This window comes from Oncorhynchus kisutch, linkage group LG19 (assembly GCF_002021735.2).
Source record: "Oncorhynchus kisutch isolate 150728-3 linkage group LG19, Okis_V2, whole genome shotgun sequence".
Lineage (NCBI taxonomy): Eukaryota > Metazoa > Chordata > Actinopteri > Salmoniformes > Salmonidae > Oncorhynchus > Oncorhynchus kisutch.
This window is the reverse complement of record NC_034192.2, coordinates 14,813,287-14,834,146: the sequence shown is the minus strand read 5'-3', so window position 1 is coordinate 14,834,146 and position 20,860 is coordinate 14,813,287. Positions and strand designations below refer to the sequence as shown.

The following is a 20,860-nucleotide window of genomic DNA, read 5'->3' as shown; positions in this document are numbered from 1 at the left end:
TAGTGTCATCATTTGTTGATGGCATGCAATGCCAACATTTGCTAATCTTGCCCATGAAAAAAAAAATGTATGTAGTTGGCAATATCAGTTGGTTTTGTGTTGAATTAGCCATCTGATTCAATGTATGATTGAGCTCGGTTTGCCTTTTTTCCCCAAAAAAAATCATTTAAGGTGCTCCAAAGCTTTTTACTATCATTCTTTATGTAATTTATCTTTGTTTGATAGTGCAGTTTCTTCTTCTTTTTATTCAGTTTAGTCACATGATTTCTCAAATTGCAATACTTTTGCCAATTGGTTGTGCAGCCAGATGTATTTGCCATTCCTTTTGCCTCATCACTCTCAACCATAAAATTCATCAATCCACGGGGATTTAACATTTTTTACAGTCATTTTCTTAATGAGTGCATGCTTATTAGTAACTGGAATAAACAATTTTATAAATGTGTCAAGTGCAGTGTCTGTTTGCTCCTCATTACACAACACGGACCAACAAATATTCTTTCCCGCAACAACATAGGAATCTCTAAAAACGTATTGTATGACCTCTTATACACTATATTAGGACCAGCCTTGGGAACTTTGGTCTTCCTACATATGGCTACTATATTGTGATCACTACATCTGATGGATCTGGATACTGCTTTCAAGCCAATTTCTGCACCATTAGCTATTTTTTTGCAGCATTTGTAAAGATGTGATCAATATATGTTGATGATTTCATTCCTTGTTGCTGTTTGCAACTACTCTGGTAGGTTGACTGATAACCTGATTCAGGTTGCAGGCACTGGTTACAGTTTGAAGCTCTTTCATGAGTGGGCATCTTAATGAAAGCAAGTCAATATTTAAATCACCCAGAAAATATACCTCTCTGTTCATATCACATCCATTATCAAGCATTGTTATCCAGATAGTGACTGTAAGCGCTTGGTGTTCTATAGCAGCTTCCCACAAGAATGGGCTTTAGGTGAGGCAGATGAATCTGTAGCCATGTTACTTCAACAGTATTTAACTTAGTTTTGAGATCCTCTCTAAGCTTTATGTGTTAGCAAGCATGGCGTTTATGTGTTAGCAAGCATGGCGTTTATGTGTTAGCAAAGCATGGCGTTTTCTTTTAGATGTACACATCACGCAGGAAAGCAATGATCATTATGATGTTGTTGTTGTTGTTTTACCTGGATGCAATTTGTGTGCAACTTATACCCATGCTAGTTTTTACTTTGAAAAGTAACCTGACACTGTGTTGATTACTCAGCGTAAATTTGGATTATAACAGAGGAGGGAGTGAACTGAATTAATGCATAAAGTAAGGGCTAGAATTTGCTCTGGATCTTCTAACAGCAATGTGTCTGTCTGGTGTGTGCATGTATTATAATTAGCCCAAAGTTTGGTGTATCTAACGTTAACTGGCTATAATAGCAGCCAAGGATGTTCGCTAGTTTATTTGTTTGTGCTCTGATTACGCGCATGTGTGCAAGTCAGCAGTTTGCACAGATGACTTTCTTCAGCCATATGAAAACCTTCCATTACGGAATATACCTACCTAGCTAGCTGGCAAGTTATTTTATTTTGCTTCTCATCCAACTGGTGTTAGCTAGCTTGCGCTGCAGGCTTTCTACTAGCTAGCTGCTACTGATTTACTTGACTGGGTTTAGAACTCTGAGATTCAGCTGAAAAGGTAGCAGCACATCCTTGGATTTTATTGGGCAGAAATGTACACAAACTTTGAATACAATGTGAATTCAATCAAAACTGTTGCACCTACAAACGTATCCAGTCCAAATGTATCTAAGTATAATGGTCACCTAATGGAAGCTGTAACCTCATTTTAATCCGACATCTTAAATTTGCGAAAAATGTATCTGACTACCCTAATGCTAATGGCCTGTGTCAAAAATCCGGTATAGTGGTTATCGGTAACAGCAGGACAGTCATGAGGAGAGGCAGGGAGTGTGTTGTGTACATCTAATCAAGTTGATTTGGGAATCTTCATTGACATTGGTGTCGTATTGGCTTAGATATGACGGTAGAGAGATTAAACATTGAGCTTTAACCAATTCATACCGTAGCGACTACAATGATGCCTAGAGCTGAAAGAGATTTTTATGTACTGTTATATACATTATATTTCAAGGTCTCCCAGGCCCAGCTGCATCCATCCTTTCAAACATGAATGCTGAATGTATGTCATATTGTAGTCATTACATGTGCACATTCAGTCAATGTATTGAATATGCAGAATATCATTTTAGCGGTGGATGCCGCTTCTCCAGCCCATGTAAATGTAATTAGAATATGGGTGATCTAGTATTAGCCATTAAAATACCTCGACCCCGAACTGGCTGCTTAGCAACGGGCTGGTCATGCGAAGCAGCAAGGGTCGTGTTGATTAGGCTCCAAACGGAAGAACACAGACTGAAACAGGGAGCAGGGAGGGACTACCAACAGGAACCACTTGTTTTCATTTTTAAATGGTTTGCTACAGTGTGCCCTAATGACTAAAACCCTGGTCTAGAACGAAGGGTGATGTATGAGAATTCATCCTGCTTCACATCAACCTATTCACAGTCCAGTTCATACTCAATAAGCATCTAAGACCATACTCATCAAATGCTCTTCATTCTTCAATAAAACATTAAAAGAATGTGGGTAAGCTCCCTCAAAACATTTTAGTGATGGACATTTTACCGTCTTTATGTAATGTTAATAGTTGGGAGTAAATAGTTTTCATTGCCCATTAAGTCATTTATTCATATGAAGGTGATTTTTACATGGACCATCCAGACCCACAGAGGGCGTTGTTCTGCCTTGGCACTACATTGTTCATCATGACAATAATAATGGCAGCACAGTGTGAGAGGTTCTTCCTGGAGAGTCATCCATCTAGAGAGGTGCAGGTTATAAGAATGCCCTTTTTACCCCAAATTAATGGAAGTGGACCTCGTTAACACAATGTTTTCACACCCAAGACTGTTTCCCTGTTTTATAGTCCATTCACACGTCCCATGAAACATATTCTTCATCCAAATGGAACAGCTGGAGCAATAACAGCAATAACAGGTCTCTTGCCCCCATGCATCATCAGTGTGTTTGTGCCTCAACACAAAATACAGTCTCGGTCTCAGCCGCCTTTTTCATTCCCTGGCTCTCTTGTCCCCCCCCGCCCCCCCTCTTTTTCTCTCTCAGCAGGCAGTCTCTCTCTCTCAGCAGTCACTGCAAGGACACAAATGAGATGAGCCCTGGAATGTCCCCACACTGTATGCCACGGAGGAGGACAGATATTCTCATGGGAAATGTGGGTATGTCTGTTCCGTACTTGTGTCTTACTTTTTCTGTTTGTTTTCTGTTTGTGTGTCTATTCTCTCTCCCTCTCACATAAACAGATAGAGAGGGAGAGAGAAAGCAAGAGAGAGAGAGCAAGAATGAAAGAGAGAGAGAGAGACTCCACCCCTCACTCTTTCCAACCAAGCACCAGGGTCCAGCCTGATTTTTAGATTTTCACAGCTGTGGGCAACTGATTCACCGCCCTCCCCTCCTCCCTCCATCCTTCCATTCAGGCCTGGCCCACATCACAAGCCAGCAGTGAGGCTACAATCAAACAAGCAGTGGGGGCCTCTTGGGGAGCACTGATGCCCAGGAATTAGCTAATGCGCTCCAATAATGAAGCACGGGTAAATCTGGGAAATAAATCAGTTTTCTGCATCATTTAGGTCTGGGTCTGCCTGGTATCTTAACCCATACCGTTCACACTGGATATACAGTAGCAGTCAAACATTTGGACACACCTGTGGTGTGTAAAAACATCATAACTATGAAATAACACATATGTAATCATGTAGTAACCACGAGTGTTAAACAAATCAAAATCTATTTTGTATTTGAGATTCTTCAAAGTAGCCAGACTTTGCCTTGATGACAGCTGTAATGGGATATTTTCTCAATTCCATCCAATAAATATGACCACTGCCCTGTCGAGATCGGACACACACCCACCACAGGCTTTACTGCACGTCCGTAGAGATGATGGTAGAGTGGCACTTCGGATTGCAAGTTTACAAACAAAAGGATGCTTCCTCGTTCAAGCATATAAAACTTACAGACCTTCTTATATAAACGATGGGAAAACGAAAATGTTCCTTAAAATTCCTCTAATTCTAACAACTTATAAGTGCAATAAATGAAGGCTATTTGTGTGCACTAAATTCAAGATATCATGTGAGTAAGTGAGCAAGTCAAGACTCCTCCTCGTAGGCCCGACTTCCTCCCTCAAATTACCTTTCCTCCTCCTGTAGCCACCGCACCGGCCGCAAAGGGGGGTATTAATCTCCAATAATGGCTTCGCACTAATAATTCAACTAATAATTCATCTGGTTATTGTATACAAATTGCCTCTTTGGCTCTCACATTCCGGCCCCTAATTGTAAAATGCACAAAATGCATAATCGATTACCTAAAATATTTCAGGTAGAGCCCATAACAACAAAAATGATATTGCATCAGAGTGTAATTGTAATTCACAACTGACTAAGGTCCTATATAGACCTAGATGTATGGTTGTATGTGGGTGCGTGTCGGTGAAAAATTCATAGTTCATGTGCCCGACATCTTGGGTTGCATGTCACTTAAAGATGTTGTCGTACACTCCCTCTCCGGCCTCTAGGTCATCAGGCTGCTGATTATCCCGCACACCTGTCACCATCGTCTCGCACGCCTGCGCCTCATGACACTCATCTGGACTTCATCACCTCCTTGATTATCTTCTGTCAGACCCCTTGGTTCTTTCCTCAGGAGTTATTGACTCTGTTTTCATGTCGGTGCATTGTTTGTGGTACATGTTTATTGTTTAATTTATTTAATAAAACACTCTCTCCCTGAGCTTGCTTCCAGACACTCAGCCCACTCGTTACAGATGTAGGTTGGAGTTCAACATCAGGCTTTTTTCATAGGCTTAGTCTACCCAAATGAGCAGACAGAGTTTGGTGATGGGCCTGGCTAAAATGCTAGTCGGACTAGGCCTTTAGTCCATGGCAGGGCCTTCACCACCCGTCCCATTAACCATGAGTTTGTTGGAGCATCCATGATGACGACCAGGTCTCCAGGAGTGACATTTCTCCTAGGGTTATTCCACTTGCTCCTTTCCTGCATCAATGGGAGATATTCCCTAACCAACCTCTTCCATAAGAGGTTGGCAATGTACTGCACTTTTCTCCACCTTCTCCTGGAGTACAGGTCTCCTCTCTGGAATAGCCCGGGGGTTATGATGGGGTTTGACCTCAGTAGAAGCAGGTGGTTAGGAGTGAGAGGATCGAGGTCGTTGGGGTCGTTGGTCACCATTGTTAATGGCCTGTCATTTATGATTGCCTCGACCTCACACGGAGCTGTTTGCAACGCCTCGTCATCTGGTGCTTGTTCCTTGAGGGTTGATGTTAGAATGCTAGAATCTTCTTCACTTGCCGAATCAGCCTTTCCCATACTCCTCCATGGTAGGCTCCTGAGGGAGGATTGAACGACAATTTTACTCCAACGTTCCATAATGTGTTTTGGATCTTCTTGTGATCCAGTTCCTTTAGAGCCTCTGCTAGCTCCCCTTGTGCACCCACAAAGTTTGGGGTCACACGGTCCTGTGGAAGGTCAGCCATCTTTTGTTCTCCAGCTTTGGCCTGCATACGCCTACATGACACAGCTCTTTATGATCTTTCTTGCCAATGAATTGGCACAGGGCATCCGAAAGCGTTGGCTAAGTCTGGACAGCATATGGCCCCTCCCACAATGACCAACCTGCTCATGAATCTGTCGTAGGATCAGTTTGGAGATGGGAGGTGGGAATCTTTTGGCAGTATCATGGGGTTCTTCAGCTCCATAGGCATGGATCCTTTACTTATCTGTCCTTCTATACTAAGCAGGACTTTGTCCATGACTGGGTCCATCTTACCGAAGCCTTTAGCATATTGTCTCTCTATCTATCTCTGCTTCTGCTCATAGCAGATAATTGCTTTCTCAGCTTCCCCCATGTCCTCCACAGTCAGGCTTTCTGTCTTGACAGACAGCTTGAGCTGGGTCGAGCGTGTGATTCAAACCTTTCTGTTCTGGCTTGATCGGAGCAGCAGTCCTCTTAGCTCCAGCATCCAAGCAAAGGCCGTCTTGAGGCTGTTCCATGTCGAATAGTGCTCGATCAGTTTGCTAGTTGACCTTTCCTCTGTCACGCTCACACTATTTACAGTGACATTCTTACCTCGGGGTTGTCCTGAGGGATAGAGCCCAGTTATGGATTCTTTGGCCATTGTATTTCTGGTTTCTCCAAAAACTCTGGTCCTGCCAGCCATCTTGAATTCAGAAAGGTCTCAATGTTCAGGCCACGTGAGGCGTCGTCAGCTGGGTTCTGTTTTGTATTTATGTATCTCCCACTGCTCTCCTCTTGACAGATCACGAATCACAGAGACTCTGTTCACTACAAAGGTATGGAATCTTGTAGTCTTGTTGTTGATATATTTCAGTACAGGCTGGCTGTCTGTCCAGAAAGCAGAGTCTTGTAGTTCGATCTGGAGCTCCTTTCTGAGTATGCTATCTACTTGTACAGTTAGTGTTGGTGCTGAGAGTTCCAGCCTGGGGGTTGTCATCTGCTTAATTGGCGTCACTCTGTACTGACCTAGCAAAAATGCAATGTGAAACTTTTCTTCTTTGCCTGTGAGCCTCAAGTAGCTTGTAGTTCCATAGTCTTGTACACTTGCATACATGAAGGGCACTTTTCGTCATTTGCTGTATGATCGATGAGAATTTCCATATTGCAAATGTACGGTCCCTTACTAGACGTCTGCGAATGTTTGTAAAATTTGCCGATGGCGGCGGTCCGTGCACCGGGGTCAGGTCTTCCGGAAGTCATCGAACGGAGTCTCTCGGACATTAGGTTTCCGTTTTATAAAATGTTCAAATCTTTGTCATTTTTCCCCTGTCCCGGTAAATTCCACCAGATGGTGAATGGAATCTTATTGCAAACGTACAAAACAACACCAATCACGACATGGCCATTTCTCCTAAGCGGAAAAGACTTCGAAGACGAAACTTGGTGAGCATAGGTTTGGACTAATGGGCTGTTAGCCAGATGGTGTCGAGGCCTCAACGCTTTTTGAGTTAAGGCCATTTTCTGGGATTAAAGGTCAATAACAAAAATAGAACGCTAATTTGACCACTTGACATCAAAGTACATGAACCTACGGTGTCAGAAAAAAAAGAAACAGCCATTTATCTATTGTAATATACGAGAAATCGTACAATGTACAATTGGTGATGGTCAAAGAAATGTGTTTTTTCCCCCAAAAAGTTACAGATCCAGTTGGGGCGTGTTCAGACAGATCCGTTAAGGTGGGTTTTGGAGCTCTGTGAGATTTCTGTGATTTTCTGTGATTTTCTGAAATCACACACACTCATTCAACCCTCTGTAAATCAGTCAGTTCTTAACATAAAGACTTAAAACGCAATATTCTGTAAGAGCCTACCCCAAGGAGGATTTGTGTTCACTTTCAGCTTCCTGTGCCAACCGGAGGTGCCTAAAACTGGGGTCATAGGGGATGTTTCGAAGGGTTAAACAGGTCAGATCTTTCCGAAACCTCATATGTGGGATTAGGCAACATATGTCAAAGAAAAAACTCACACACACACACACACACACACACACACACACACACACACACACACACACACACACACACACACACAGCAAGAATGGAATGACACAGTGCGGGGCTTAAAAACACACAGAGCCTGAAATAGCATTACCATCATCTCTAGGCTGTGCCGAGTTCAACAAGATGCTCCGCTTGACCGTAGCTCGCTCGGTCTGAGCGCAGCGACCGTGCAAAAAGTAGGTCCAAAATTAATCCTGGCCCTAAATTTATAGGTGCTTTTGGGTGTCAGCGGGAGAACCGTTAGGGTTAGAAGCACAATTCGATTTGTGCAAGCCTAACCTTGACCGTGCGGCATTAACCCTTAACAGTGAAAAGAAGGTGTTTACATCAAGCAGTTTGCAATGACTACTCTCCCCATAGGAATACATTGCCTGCTCCCCTAACTTCAACCTGAAGCCTATGCGGGTTATGAAGGCCTTATGAACATGTCTTCGATGACAATTCATCAGGACACTATGAGGTCTACCTGTGTTGATTCTAAGCTTCCTGGAGCAACCGGAAGTGGTTAGATTCACCCTAAAGATGTTTGATGAACCAAACCTGCAGTTTGTGAAAATCACTGCATTCAACCCTGTGTAAATCAGTCAATTCTTAGTATAAAGACTTTGAACTCGGGATTCTGCAAAAGCCTACCCCAATGAGGATATGTGTTTACTTTTAGCTTCCTGTGCCAACTGGAAGTGCTTTCAATTGGGGTCATAGGGGCTGTTTCGAAGGGTTAAAAAAAGTCACATCTTTCCAAAACTTCATATGTGTGATTAGGCAGCCCTCATGAACTGTAAATCAGTCATGTCTCCCATCAGATTTCCAAGAAAAACTCTCACACACACACAGCAAGGATGAAGTGACACAGTGTGGGGCGTACAGACACACAAAGCCTGCAATAGTTACCTTCGTTTGAACTATCAATGAACCGTCAGACCTAGAGCTCTGCAACTTTAGAAACCTGTTCTACAGCTCAAGTCGGTAGTGCGTGGTGAGGTATGTGGCTCTAGAAGGTTCTCAGACCGAGAAACAGCCTAGTACATTGTTACACAATGAGTGGTCTTTTGTTTGATAAACATTTTGTGTACAGCTTGTGTCGTGAATTCCGTCTCATTCAACTTTCGACAAAACATTCGATGTAAATACACACACTACACGTGCGTTTATCCAGTCTTGTTTGGTTTCATTGCAATCAACTGGTTGTGTGTAACACGAAACCAAACATGATGGTTCTTTTCACGGGACTTATTGACCGAAAGAAACCGATAATAACCTTATTTTGCACCAATTATATGACCACTGTTTCGTTGATTGACTGTATTTTAACCTAATGACTACTGATCGTCTTGAAATCTAGCTTGGTAGATAGCCAATGAGCTGAGGTAAACGGCAATATGTAATGTTTATGTGTTGGAAGACTAGCCCATGTAGTAAACTCGGGCGTAAAGAGGGTCATTCGCCATTGAAGATTCATACTGGAAGGAGCCACACGTGCTGTTACGCACAGCAGTATTTCGGTAAAGCGCATCTTCAGCTATTTTTATATTATGGCGACTAAGTCAGGGAAAGCAAAATCCAAGTCTAGATATACAGATGTACACAAAATTGATAGGGAAAGTGAAACAGAGTTGCTCCTGGACGAAGATTCAGTTTGTGAGCATAGCTATGACTCCCAGATGGAAGATTATTTTTTGTACGGAGAGGACATCGTTTGGGACCTTCTCTTGCTAATGCCGTTGTTTGATATTAACAATATCAAATATTATTTGTGATTTTTAAAATTTTATTTGCAATATACGTATATAAATATAATCAGTAATGAAATGTGTAAAGTACACATTGGCTATACATTGTGGGTGGGGGTATGTTTGTATGTATGTGTATGAACCATAGCCTATGTTTCTGTGTGTCTATATACAGTATATGGAGTAGAATGTAACAGCAAACCCACACATCTCAACACAGCGACCATGCTTCCTCCTGTATTAGAAGGAGCATGCGTGTCTGCCGCGCCACCCCACCCCCACATGAAATAACCTATTTGAGGCTGTTGAGGGGTGGGCCCACAACAATGGCCAGAGTGAAATGGAACAGCACTTCAACCTGGTGATTTATGTTCCCTGTACTCTACATATCTGTTTATTATACCTGTTGATACAGGGCTCATACGTGAAACAATTCGAACTGAACTTTTTTCTTTCACAGTGCCACTAACTTCGAATGGGAGCCCACCCCCCACTGAAGCTGGTTCATCCAGCCAGACCCCTGCTGTCTCTGGCTCCATACCTCCCGGGCCATCTAGAGGTGTCAAGGGACTGACAAAGAAGGGGAGGAGGGGAAGTGTGCAACCTACAAACAAAGAGACAGACGGGCATTGGCACACTGTCCTAGAAGATGATGTGGAGCCACCTCAACCAACATTTAGGCCGAAAAGGAAGCCAGGACCTCAGCTGAACATGACTGCAACGTACAGCCCCCTTCAGCTTTTTCAACTGTTTTTCACCCCATCAGTTGTTGATTCGCTCGTGTCTAACACAAATAAGTATGGGGCGAAGAAGCAAGCAGACAAAAAAGTAGCATGGAAGCCCATTTCCATGTCAGACCTTTTCTGCTACCTTTCACTGGTCATCTACATGGGGCTGGTGAAGCTGAAAACCCTGAGGGACTGCTGAAAAAAGTAATCTCTCTACCAACTGCCTTTCTCCCTCACTGTCATGTCATGCAAAAGGTTTCTGGTTCTCTCACAGGTGCTTCATATCAGTGACCCAGAAGTTGATGAGGACAATGACAAGAAGAGAGGCACAGCAATGTTTGATAGACTCTGCAAAATCAAACCTCTCTACCCCAACATTGTTGAGGCCTGCAAGACCTATTTTCAGCCAGCCCAGAACCTGTCCATAGATGAGAGGGTGGTAGCCTCAAAGGCCAGAATTGGCCTCAAACAATACATGAGAAACAAACCAACTAAGTGGGGTTACAAGCTGTTTGTTTTGGCTGATTCTGTGTGTGCCTACACTTGCAATTTCTTTGTCTGAGGGGAAGAACAGTTTTGCTACCGGTAAGAGACTTAGCTATGACTCTGTAATGGAGTTATTGGATTTTCAACTGCCGGTGGAAGGGCTACAAACTGTTTGTGGATAACTTCTACACAAGCCCTACCCTGTTTGCAGACCTTAGGAAGCTGGATGTGTGGGCTTGTGGCACCATTCGTACCAACAGGAGGGGCTTTCCAAAGACAAAGGTGAACGACATGCCTAAGCGGGCTGATCGGGGTACCATGCGATGGATCAGTGAAGATGGCCTGCTCTTTGTGAAGTGGATGGATCCCAGAGAGGTGGTGATGTGCACAACAATCCAGAAATCCATCAGTGGCGATCACGTTGTCAGGCTTGTGAAGAACGCTAATGGGGCATGGACCACAAAAAATTTCCCCATTCCAGCTGCTGTGAAGGACTACAACAAGAGCATGGGAGGTGTGGACCTTTCAGATGCGCTGATAGGCTATTATAATGTTCTCCACAAGACGATGAAATGGACATTGTTCTATCATTTCATCGACATTGCTATGTTGAATGCATTCATCCTACACAAGGAAATGGCTAAGAGCTGTGGAAAGCCCGCCATCTCACAGCTAGCCTTCAGAGAGCTGCTCATCGAGGAGCTAGCTGGCTACAGCACCACTGCACCACATTCTGGCCCCTCTATCTCTGTTCCTTCTGCTCCTGCCACAAGTGGTGTTCATCTGCCCAAATTGATTTCTGCAGGCATGGATGTGCCTCAGGGCTAAAAGGGCACAGCATGGAGACGTCATTGTGTTCTTTGCAAAATTAAGTCCCCCATCACCTGCACGACATGACCCTCTGCTTTACAGAAGAAAAAGTCGGACGGTAAGTTTTTGGAACAGCACCTAACTTTATGAAATCCATAAATGCACTGGGATTTTTTCAGGTAAGCATTCATTCCATCTCGGTTGGCCCCTTCAGTGACTTGTGAATCTGTTTGAATGCTCTCCAGGACCTTTAATTTAGCATCTGATGCTGCTACTTTTGCTTTCAGTTCCATTGGCTGACTGCAGTCGATCCTTCTCCAATTCCAGTGCATGCTTTCCCTTTAATATAACTTGAACCTCTTGATCCAGTCTTTGAAGGCCTCTGTGATGGCACATTAAATATAGTCATCTGGTGCAACCATTGTTTGTGGGTCCTGTTGAGCATTTTTCCATTGTTTCCACCTCGTTCAGAAATTTTTCAAACTTTCCATCTTTCCAATCAATTGTCTCGGTTTCCTTTCACACCGCACCTTAAATTCTGTGAGGATCAGCTTCATTCACAATTTCAACATTTCTGTCCTCAAGCAAAGCTTTGATTTAGTTGATTTTGCGAGTGCACCATCCAAGTTTTCCTCTACGTATAGAGCTGACCTACTTTACTTTATCTTTATTTTCTGCCATAGCAGTGATTTGGGTTTTATTCACTATGACACTTTGTCATTTTAATACGTTCACATGTTTTGATTCGCGCAGTTTACTCCATCCTTTGATTGCGCGCTAGCTCACTCTGTATATTTTATTTCAACATGCAACGTAGTTCCATTATTTTTGTTTATTTGTTTAGTATTTTAGTATTTAGTATTTCCGTTTATCAAACATTAGCGCCCATCGGCACTTTCATCCTTTGTTTGACCAAACACAATACAATTGTATGGAACCGATGAGTTCATTCATAAATTCTCAGTGGTTATGACTGCAGAATTGTAGGACTTGAAATCTTTCCAGAGAACTGTCCTCCCGGTTCCAAGTGCGCTCCAGGTGAAGAACAATAATCCAGCATTTGTAACCGGAGCTTTTCTTCGGCTGACGTTTTTGACTAAATGTCATACTGTAGTAGTCAAATCTCTAGTGAACGGTGTGTAGGCTATCTACCTACACGCATGCAAGCATACATACAGGCATCTCTTGAGACAACACCCACATGAGTATGACACACAACATCAACCCATGTAGCTACGAAACACTGCAGGGTACAGTATTCTGCACTACCATGATGCGTTTTCCATTTGTTATTCCCCCTCCCCCATGGCATGGTTGCCATCCATGCCCTACTTTACGGTGCAGTAAACAGGTATGTCTCCAGCCAGCTACAGTCTGACTGCATGGCAGGGAGGTGGAGCACCCCTCGTCTCCATAACCCACTCTCCACCACGCAGTCAGACGGAGAGCACTTAAGTCATATCAGCTGCCTCTTTAGGGGGACGAGTGGATTTGACGGCAGGGATGCAGGGAGGGTTGTCTGGCACGCTGGTTGGCTTTGTGTGTTTGAGGAACTCCTGTAGCAAATGTGCGTTTTTCCATTCTTCCATCCAGCCCAGATCTGGGCTAGCCTCAGCCCGGAGTAAAATGCATCTGAACTCGACTGTGGCAGCTGAGCTCATTACAGTCCTCGAAACCCACAAGGCTGACAGGCCAGTTAGCTCCCAGAGTTACTTTTAATCCAATCAGCCGTTTCAACATCATATTTTTCATAGTAAGTGTATTTGGCCAGCTATACAGCAATATCTAGCATCCAACACCATCCTTGGTTAAAATAACCCCATATGCCGAGAGCCTAACTAAGGAGTAGGTTCGGTCATTGCAAAGGTGTGCTTGAAATCAATGGTGTACATGCATATACATACTAATACATTGTTTCATGAGGGTGCTTCTGCAAAGGCAACCCCCACCCTGGAGCCACCCATGAGAATTCTCTGGGGGGTTTTGCCAAAATTACCACTGAACAATAGCAAATATTACAGACTGACTTTATTGAAGAATCCCATCACCTGAGAGCCTCTCAGATAATATAGAATTTCTAAAATGTATTACTACAAGAGCTTTTCAAGAGACCCAAAGTCACGTTACATAATCAGCAATAATCATCAACATAAGGCAATAGAATCACATTAAAATCAGCAAAAATCTCAAAGTGCACTAAACATGAGGGGAGTAACGTAAGAACATGAATTCTCTCCCAATCGGTCGATATTACAGCTTTCTGGAACACATGAATGGAAGTTTCGTCCAGCAGGGTGCATCATTCTGCCCGAAGTCACCTGGGAAAGAGGGTAATATTTTTGTTTAAATGTAGCGAAAAAAGGAACAACATTACCTTTAAAATGTATTTTTACATCTATCAAAATCTTTGATGAATAACGTGAGGGAGAGTGCTCTGGCGACAGCATCGTACCTCCATAGTTCATCTCCATACAATGCTCACGGCCATTCGTGTTGTCGTTCCCAGCACCATGGATGTAGTTATCAGGTTGCCTCTGGCCCCAGTTCTGGTAGCTAAACCTGGACCCATCGCTCCACAGCCAAAGACCCTCCTAAAGAGCATACAAGCAGATGTGTTACCAGCAGACACTATACATTATATAAAAATGATGCGTTTTGAAGCGACAGTGTTTGTTTACAATTACATTTTTTACAAACAATGGAGTAAAACAAGCTTATATTTCAGGTAAGGCACCACTAGGCATTTATAATTATATTCTAAAAGAATCAACGCATCTTACTGTATAGGTTTCAGGAGTGTTAAACAGAGTGTTTCTGACCTTGATGGCATCGTTGGCTCCAATCCAGGTGCGCTGGGCTCTGTTGGCACTACTTCGTATGACTGACAGAAGGAAGTTATACTGGGAGAGGCTGTGTACTGACGCCAGGTTACCTCCCAATAGCAAACAGTAATGCTGAAGAGAGACAGAGAGAGAGAATCACACAAAGGTAGAATATTTTGTTTTTATTTTTATAACATTTATTTTGACAGGTAAGTCATACTGAGACTGGGGTTTCTTTTACAGATGAGCCCTGCATAAATACTATCAATCACCTACAATATACATTATAAAACATATGAACAACAGACACATTTATCAACATAGATGTCTCCAATATTTACTCTGAACTGACAAAGTGGGACCAGGACATGTAATTTCAGAGAGCTCTTTAAGGTGTTCCACAGGAAGAGCACAAACAAACTAAAGTCAGCTTTATCCAACTCTGTGGAGACCTTAGGGGCCTCCAGTGTTATCCAAGTCTGGGACTGGGTTTGGTTATTTGGAAGTCTAAATTGAATTAATAATGATAGATATATGGGAAGTTTCTGCATGAGTATCTAAATATAAAGAGAAGGAATAGTATGTCAAGTTTTAGTTTAGCAACCCTGTTAAACACACTAATCCTATGATGTTTAGAATGAGTAAACCTGTCCTTAAATATGGACATTTACAGCTACCTCTGCCTCTGGCCATTTGGCCATGATGGGGACGTAGTGATAGCAGTGTGTCTCATATCTGTGCCAACCAGGTGGGCATGATGAACTCCTGGTTTGTAGTCCCCCTTTCTCCTTCGCTCCCATCTCCTCAGACTCTGTAGGGGGGAGAGATATCATGCAGTATCATGATGAAATTATTAGTTCCGTCAACACAATCTGAGTGGTCAAAAGTGCGTTCCAACAGTGATGTTACTGAACACAGCACCACAGCTATCTGTGCGTTATCAGTCCATTAACATTAGCAAACCAACACGATATAGCTTTCTGCAGGTTTCAGAAATCTTGTTGATATGGGATTGAGGAAGGTATTTTACCGATTGGCAGGTTGCGTATCAGGTTCTCAATAATTTGATTCTCTGTGTCATTCAGATCCCCTACAAGCAAAGAGAGACAAAGACAGAGGAAAGATTCATACTCATGTGCTCTTTAAAGTGTAGAATGATATAATCAAACTGCATCTGATGAGTGAACAGGTAATCAAACCATTGATAAGAATACCTCTACTACCTACACATCATTAAACACCTCTTATCTACGCTGTAAATAAAAGGAGTACACTTAAAATATGGTGGAAACTATGAGGTATATCTCTCTTACTTGCATCACCCAGAGTAAAGGCAGCGCTGAGAAGCAGAAATATGGTCAACATCGTCATGGTGATACTCTCCTGAGAAAAATAGAGAGAAAGAGAGATAGAGACTTAAGACAAATTCAGCGTCAGACTGAGTACTTTAGAATGTAGGCGGAGGTGATTATAGTGGACTTACCTGATGTATAAGGAATCTCTGGTAGGTTCTGTTCTGTTGGAGAAAGGGGAGCAGCTATATACACCTGCCCACAAGGAAGTAACTATAGTTTATCAATAGTTAACTCATATATTATCAATTTCCTTCTCATGGTGAGTTTATCAATCAAAAAGAGGAGCAAAGTACAGAGAGAGATCTGTGCTTTGCTCATATACAGTGCATTCGGAAAGTATTCAGACCCCTTGACTTTTTCCACATTTTGTTACATTGCAGCCTTATTCTAAAATGGATTGAATTGTTTTTTTCCCTCCTCATCAATCTACACACAGTACCCCATAATTACAAAGCAGAAACTGAAATGTACATAAGTATTCAGACCATTTACTCAGCACTTTGTTGAAGCACCTTTTGGCAGCGATTACAGTCTCGAGTCTTCTTGGATATAACGCTACAAGCTTGGCACACCTGTATTTGGGGACTTTTTCCCATTCTCCTCTGCAGATCGTCTCAAGCTGTCAGGTTGGATGGGGAGTGTTGCTGCATAGCTATTTTCAGGTCTCTCCAGAGAGGTTCGATCACGTTCAAATCCAGGCTCTGGCTGGGCCACTCAAGGTCATTCATAGACACACCTGCATTGTCTTGGCCGTTTGCTTAAGGTCGTGTTGGAAGTTGAACCTTCACCCCAGTCTGAGGTCCTGAGCGCTCTGCTCTCTATACTTTGCTCCGTTCATTTTTCCCTCGATCCTGACTAGTCTCCCAGTCCCTGCCGCTGAAAAACATCCCGACAGCATGATGCTTCCACCACGCTTCACCGTAGGGATGGTGCCAGGTTTCCTCCAGACGTGACGCTTGACATTCAGGCCAAAGAGTTCAATCTTGGTTTTATCAGACCAGAAAATATTGTTTCTCATGGTTTGAGAGTCCTTTAGGAGACTTTTTGAAAACTCCAAGCAGGTTTTCATCTGCGTTTTACTGAGGAGTGGCTTCTGTCTGGCCACTCTACCATAAAGGCCTGATTGGTGGAGTGCTGCAGAGATGGTTGTCCTTCTGGAAGGTTCTCCCATCTCCACAGAGGAACTCTGGAGCTCTGTCAGAATGACAATCGGGTTGTTGGTCACCTCCCTGATAAAGGCCCTTCTCCCCCAATGGCTCAGTTTGGCTGGGTTGCCAGATCTAGGAAGAGTCTTGGTGGATTCAACTTCTTCCATTTAAGAATGATGGAGGCCACTGTGTTATTGGGGACCTTCAATGCTGGAGAAATGTTTTGGTACCGTTCCCCAAATTGGTGCCTCGACACAATCCTGTCTCAGAGCTCTACGGACAATTCCTTCCACCTCAGGCTTGCTTTTTGCTCTGACATGCACTGTCAACTGTGCGACCTAATATAGACAGGAGTGTGCCTTTTCAAATCATGTCCAATCAATTGACTTTACCACAGGTGAACTCCAATCAAGTCGTAGAAACAGCTCAAGGATGATCAATGGAAACAGGATGCACCGGAGCTCAATTTCGAGTCTCATAGCGGAGGGTCTGAATACTTATGTAAATATGGTATTTCTATTTTTTTTTTACATTTGCAAACTTTCTAAAAACCTGTTTTTGCTTCGTCATTATGGGGTATTGTGTGTAGATTGATGAGGACATTTTTTTGTTTAATCAATTTTAGAATAAGGCTGTAACATAGCAAAATGTGGGAAAAGGGAAGGGGTTAGAATACCTTCAGATTGCACTGTATACCAGTGGTGGAAAAAGTACTCATTTGATATACTTGAGTAAAAGTCAAGATACCTTAATTGAAAATTGCTCAAGTGAAAGTCACCCAGTAAAATACTACTTGAGTAAAAGTATTTCATTTTAAATAAACTTAAGTATCAAAAGTAAAAGTATAAATCATTGCAAATTCCTTATATTAAACAAACCAGACAGCACAATTTTCTTGTTTTATTTTTTTACGGATAGCCAGGGGCACACTCCAACACTCAGATATAATTTATAAACGAAGCATTTGTGTTTAGTGAGTCCATCAGATCAGAGACCATAGGGATGTTCTCTTGAAGTGTGTGAATTGGATAATGTATGCAGGGATAATGTATGCAGTAAAAAGTACATTATTTCCTTCAGGAATGTAGTGAAGTAAAAGTAAAAGTTGTCAAATATTAAGAGTAAAATTAAGTACACATACTGAAAAAAACTACTTTAAAGTAATTTTACTTAAGTACTTTACACCACTGCTGTGTACCTTGTTCAGTGTACCTTGTTGTCTGGCAGAAGAAGGGAAGGTTGGGTTACTGGAAGGAAGGAACCTATAAATAAGTCTAGGTAATTGGTTATATTCTGTTCATAAACCTAGCTAGGTTAGTTGTTTTGTTACATTACAGGATGAATAACAACATTGAAACCAAGCACTGGTGAATCTCTGGGCTTCCTCATATGATGTTCATGTTGATGTTGATGATGTGAAGAAGAAGGTCATCTGCACCACTCTTAATGACAGAGGCTAATGCAGTATCCTGTAGCTTGATGGTTAAAATTGATGGGAAGATGGATGGAGCCAAATACAGGACCATTCTGGAAGAAAACCTGATGGAGTCTGCAAAAGACCTGAGACTGGGACGGAGATTTGTCTTCCAACAAGACAATGATCCAAAACATAAAGCAAAATCTACAATGGAATGGTTCAAAAATAAACATATCCAGGTGTTAGAATGGCCAAGTCAAAGTCCAGACCTGAATCCAATCGAGAATCTGTGGAAAGAACTGAAAACTGCTGTTCACAAATGCTCTCCATCCAACCTCACTGAGCTCGAGCTGTTTTGCAAGGAGGAATGGGAAAAAATTTCAGTCTCTCGATGTGCAAAACTGATAGAGACATACCCCAAGCGACTTACAGCTGTAATCGCAGCAAAAGGTGGTGCTACAAAGTATTAACTTAAGAGGGCTGAATAATTTTGCACGCCCAATTTTTCAGTTTTTGATTTGTTAAAAAAGTTTGAAATATCCAATAAATGTCGTTCCACTTCATGATTGTGTCCCACTTGTTGTTGATTCTTCACAAAAAAATACAGTTTTATATATTTATGTTTGAAGCCTGAAATGTGGCAAAAGGTCGCAAAGTTCAAGGGGGCCGAATACCTCCCCAATGCACTGTAGTTCTGGATTTGAATGTAGTTTTGACATTTTTAGAGATAATGCCTCTGACATTTCAAAGCCACAGTAACATCAACTGTCTTTTTTGGGCTGAAAAGTTGGAGCAGTTGTCGTGGAATATTCTAAACAAGTGAGAGACTGTCATTTCTTCAAACAATCATCTTTATTTAATATTGCTTCATTATTGCAATAATGAAACCATCGACCCCACACTCCGAAGTGCTTATAATTATACATAGTATACAGCAGGCCTGAGCAACTCCAGTCCTCGGGGGACTGATTGGTGTCACACTTTTGCCCCAGCCCCAGCTAACACAATGGAATTGCCCAGGCCTGGTATACACGGTCTTTATATAGCATACTTCAAAATGCTTATTTACGGCTGTCTCCACCTCTCCCATGTAGATTGGGGCACCATAAACCAACCTGGGTTCATGCTGTCATTTATTTGGACAGGGGGTGTTATTTTACTCCTCCAGGATAAGTTTCCTAGATGCAAGGATTAGAACAAACAATGAGATGTTTGTTCAATTCCTTCACGCTCTCTTGAGTCGCACGCACGCACACACAAACACACACACACACACCTTATCTATGAATGTCAAGCCGGAGACATAGGTCTAATCACTAATCATAGAATGGAATGTGTCTAAAGTGTTTTATCACCAAGGCATCACTTAATCACTTGCCAGCCCAAACTTCAAAAGATTTCTCTCGGTTGACTCAGAATGAAGAGAGAGTTCTAAGAAACCTATTCTATTGCCTGAAAACAACTATTCGGTACAAAAACAGTATCATAACATAATCTTGTAATTTGTTTTACCCCTTTTCTCCCCAATTTCGTGGTATCCAATTGGTAGTTACAGTCTTGTCCCATCGCTGAACCTCCCGTACGGACTCGGGAGAGGCGAAGGTCGAGAGCTGTGTGTCCTCAAAACACAACCCAGCCAAGTCACATTGCCCACTTAACCCGGAAACCAATGTGTCAGAGGAAACACTGTGCACCTGTTGACCTTGCAGCGTGCATGTGCCCTGCCCACCACAGGAGTTGCTAGAGCACAATGGGACAAGGACATCCCAGCCGGCCAAAGCCTCCCCTAACCCGGACAATGCTGGGTTTACTGTGCGCCGCAACATGGGTCTCTAGCTGCGACCGAGCCTGGACTCAAACCAGGATCTCTAGTGGCACAGCTAGCATGGCGATGCAGTGCCTTAGACCACTGCGTGACTCGGGAGGCTATAATCTTGTAATTTTGCTAACATACGGTCCTGCATCGAATGAATCAATAATCTCATCCCATTACTCCAGCAGCCAGTCAGGCCTATTTCCAGTCAGAGAGAAGAGAGAAATTCATTACATTTACCTCGCAACAAGCAGAATAGGAAAGATTGGAATGAGCTCATGGTCATACGGTACTGCATGATGGTTCATATTGCAACAATGCAAAGGCTTGGAAACATAATGAATGAGACTAGGAATAATGATGTGTACTTAACCTGATGGTGGAGACATGTTTAAATGAAGACAGTGAGTCATTTCATACAGGTGTGTTGCTGTCTAGCAGTGAAATAAGATTCCTAGAAGAAGTTTTACCTATGACCTCCTACTGTGAGCTATGTCAATGTTTCGGTTCTTTCAAGCACGCTTCTTTTAAGTGACTTAATTCACGGTTATAAAAGCATGATATACAGCTAATTAATGCTCTAATACAGTCTGGATAACACTGTCGTGACGTAACTATCATTAATGTGATGACTGCTAATCATTGTATAATTACCTACCGAGTTTAATTATTACTCGATTAATTAAATTAATCATGTAAAATTCTGTCTCAGCCACCAGTATTTATGCTGCAATAGTTTGTGTCGGAGGGTTAGGGTCAGTCTGTTATATCTGGAGTATTTCTCCTGTCTTATCCGGTGTCCTGTGTGAATGTAAGTATGCTCTCTCTAATTCTCTCTCTCTCAGAGGACCTGAGCCCTAGGACCATGCCTC

General features: G+C 42.5%; 1 protein-coding gene across 1 annotated transcript; it reads right to left on the bottom strand.

Annotated features, from left to right (window-relative positions):
* Positions 1–13,443: 13,443 nt before the first annotated feature.
* Positions 13,444–15,804, bottom strand: LOC109864665 (galactose-specific lectin nattectin-like). Its single transcript, XM_020452532.2, has 7 exons — positions 15,739–15,804; positions 15,569–15,638; positions 15,286–15,345; positions 14,933–15,066; positions 14,253–14,387; positions 13,886–14,024; positions 13,444–13,751 (listed from the first exon to the last, which is right to left on the bottom strand). Exons 2-7 carry the CDS (start codon positions 15,624–15,626, stop codon positions 13,684–13,686), a joined length of 594 nt encoding a protein of 197 aa, XP_020308121.1. The 5' UTR covers positions 15,627–15,638; positions 15,739–15,804; the 3' UTR covers positions 13,444–13,683.
* Positions 15,805–20,860: the final 5,056 nt, after the last annotated feature.

Bases quoted from the DNA above. Each gene is read 5' to 3' on its own strand.
- LOC109864665 (XM_020452532.2), bottom strand. From the start codon at position 15,626: ATGACGATGTTGACCATATTTCTGCTTCTCAGCGCTGCCTTTACTCTG. The intron at 14,025-14,252 runs GTCAGAAACACT...TATGCTCTTTAG, and splicing joins GAGCCAACGATGCCATCAAG to GAGGGTCTTTGGCTGTGGAG. The intron at 13,752-13,885 runs GTACGATGCTGT...CCTCTTTCCCAG, and splicing joins TATGGAGATGAACTATGGAG to GTGACTTCGGGCAGAATGAT.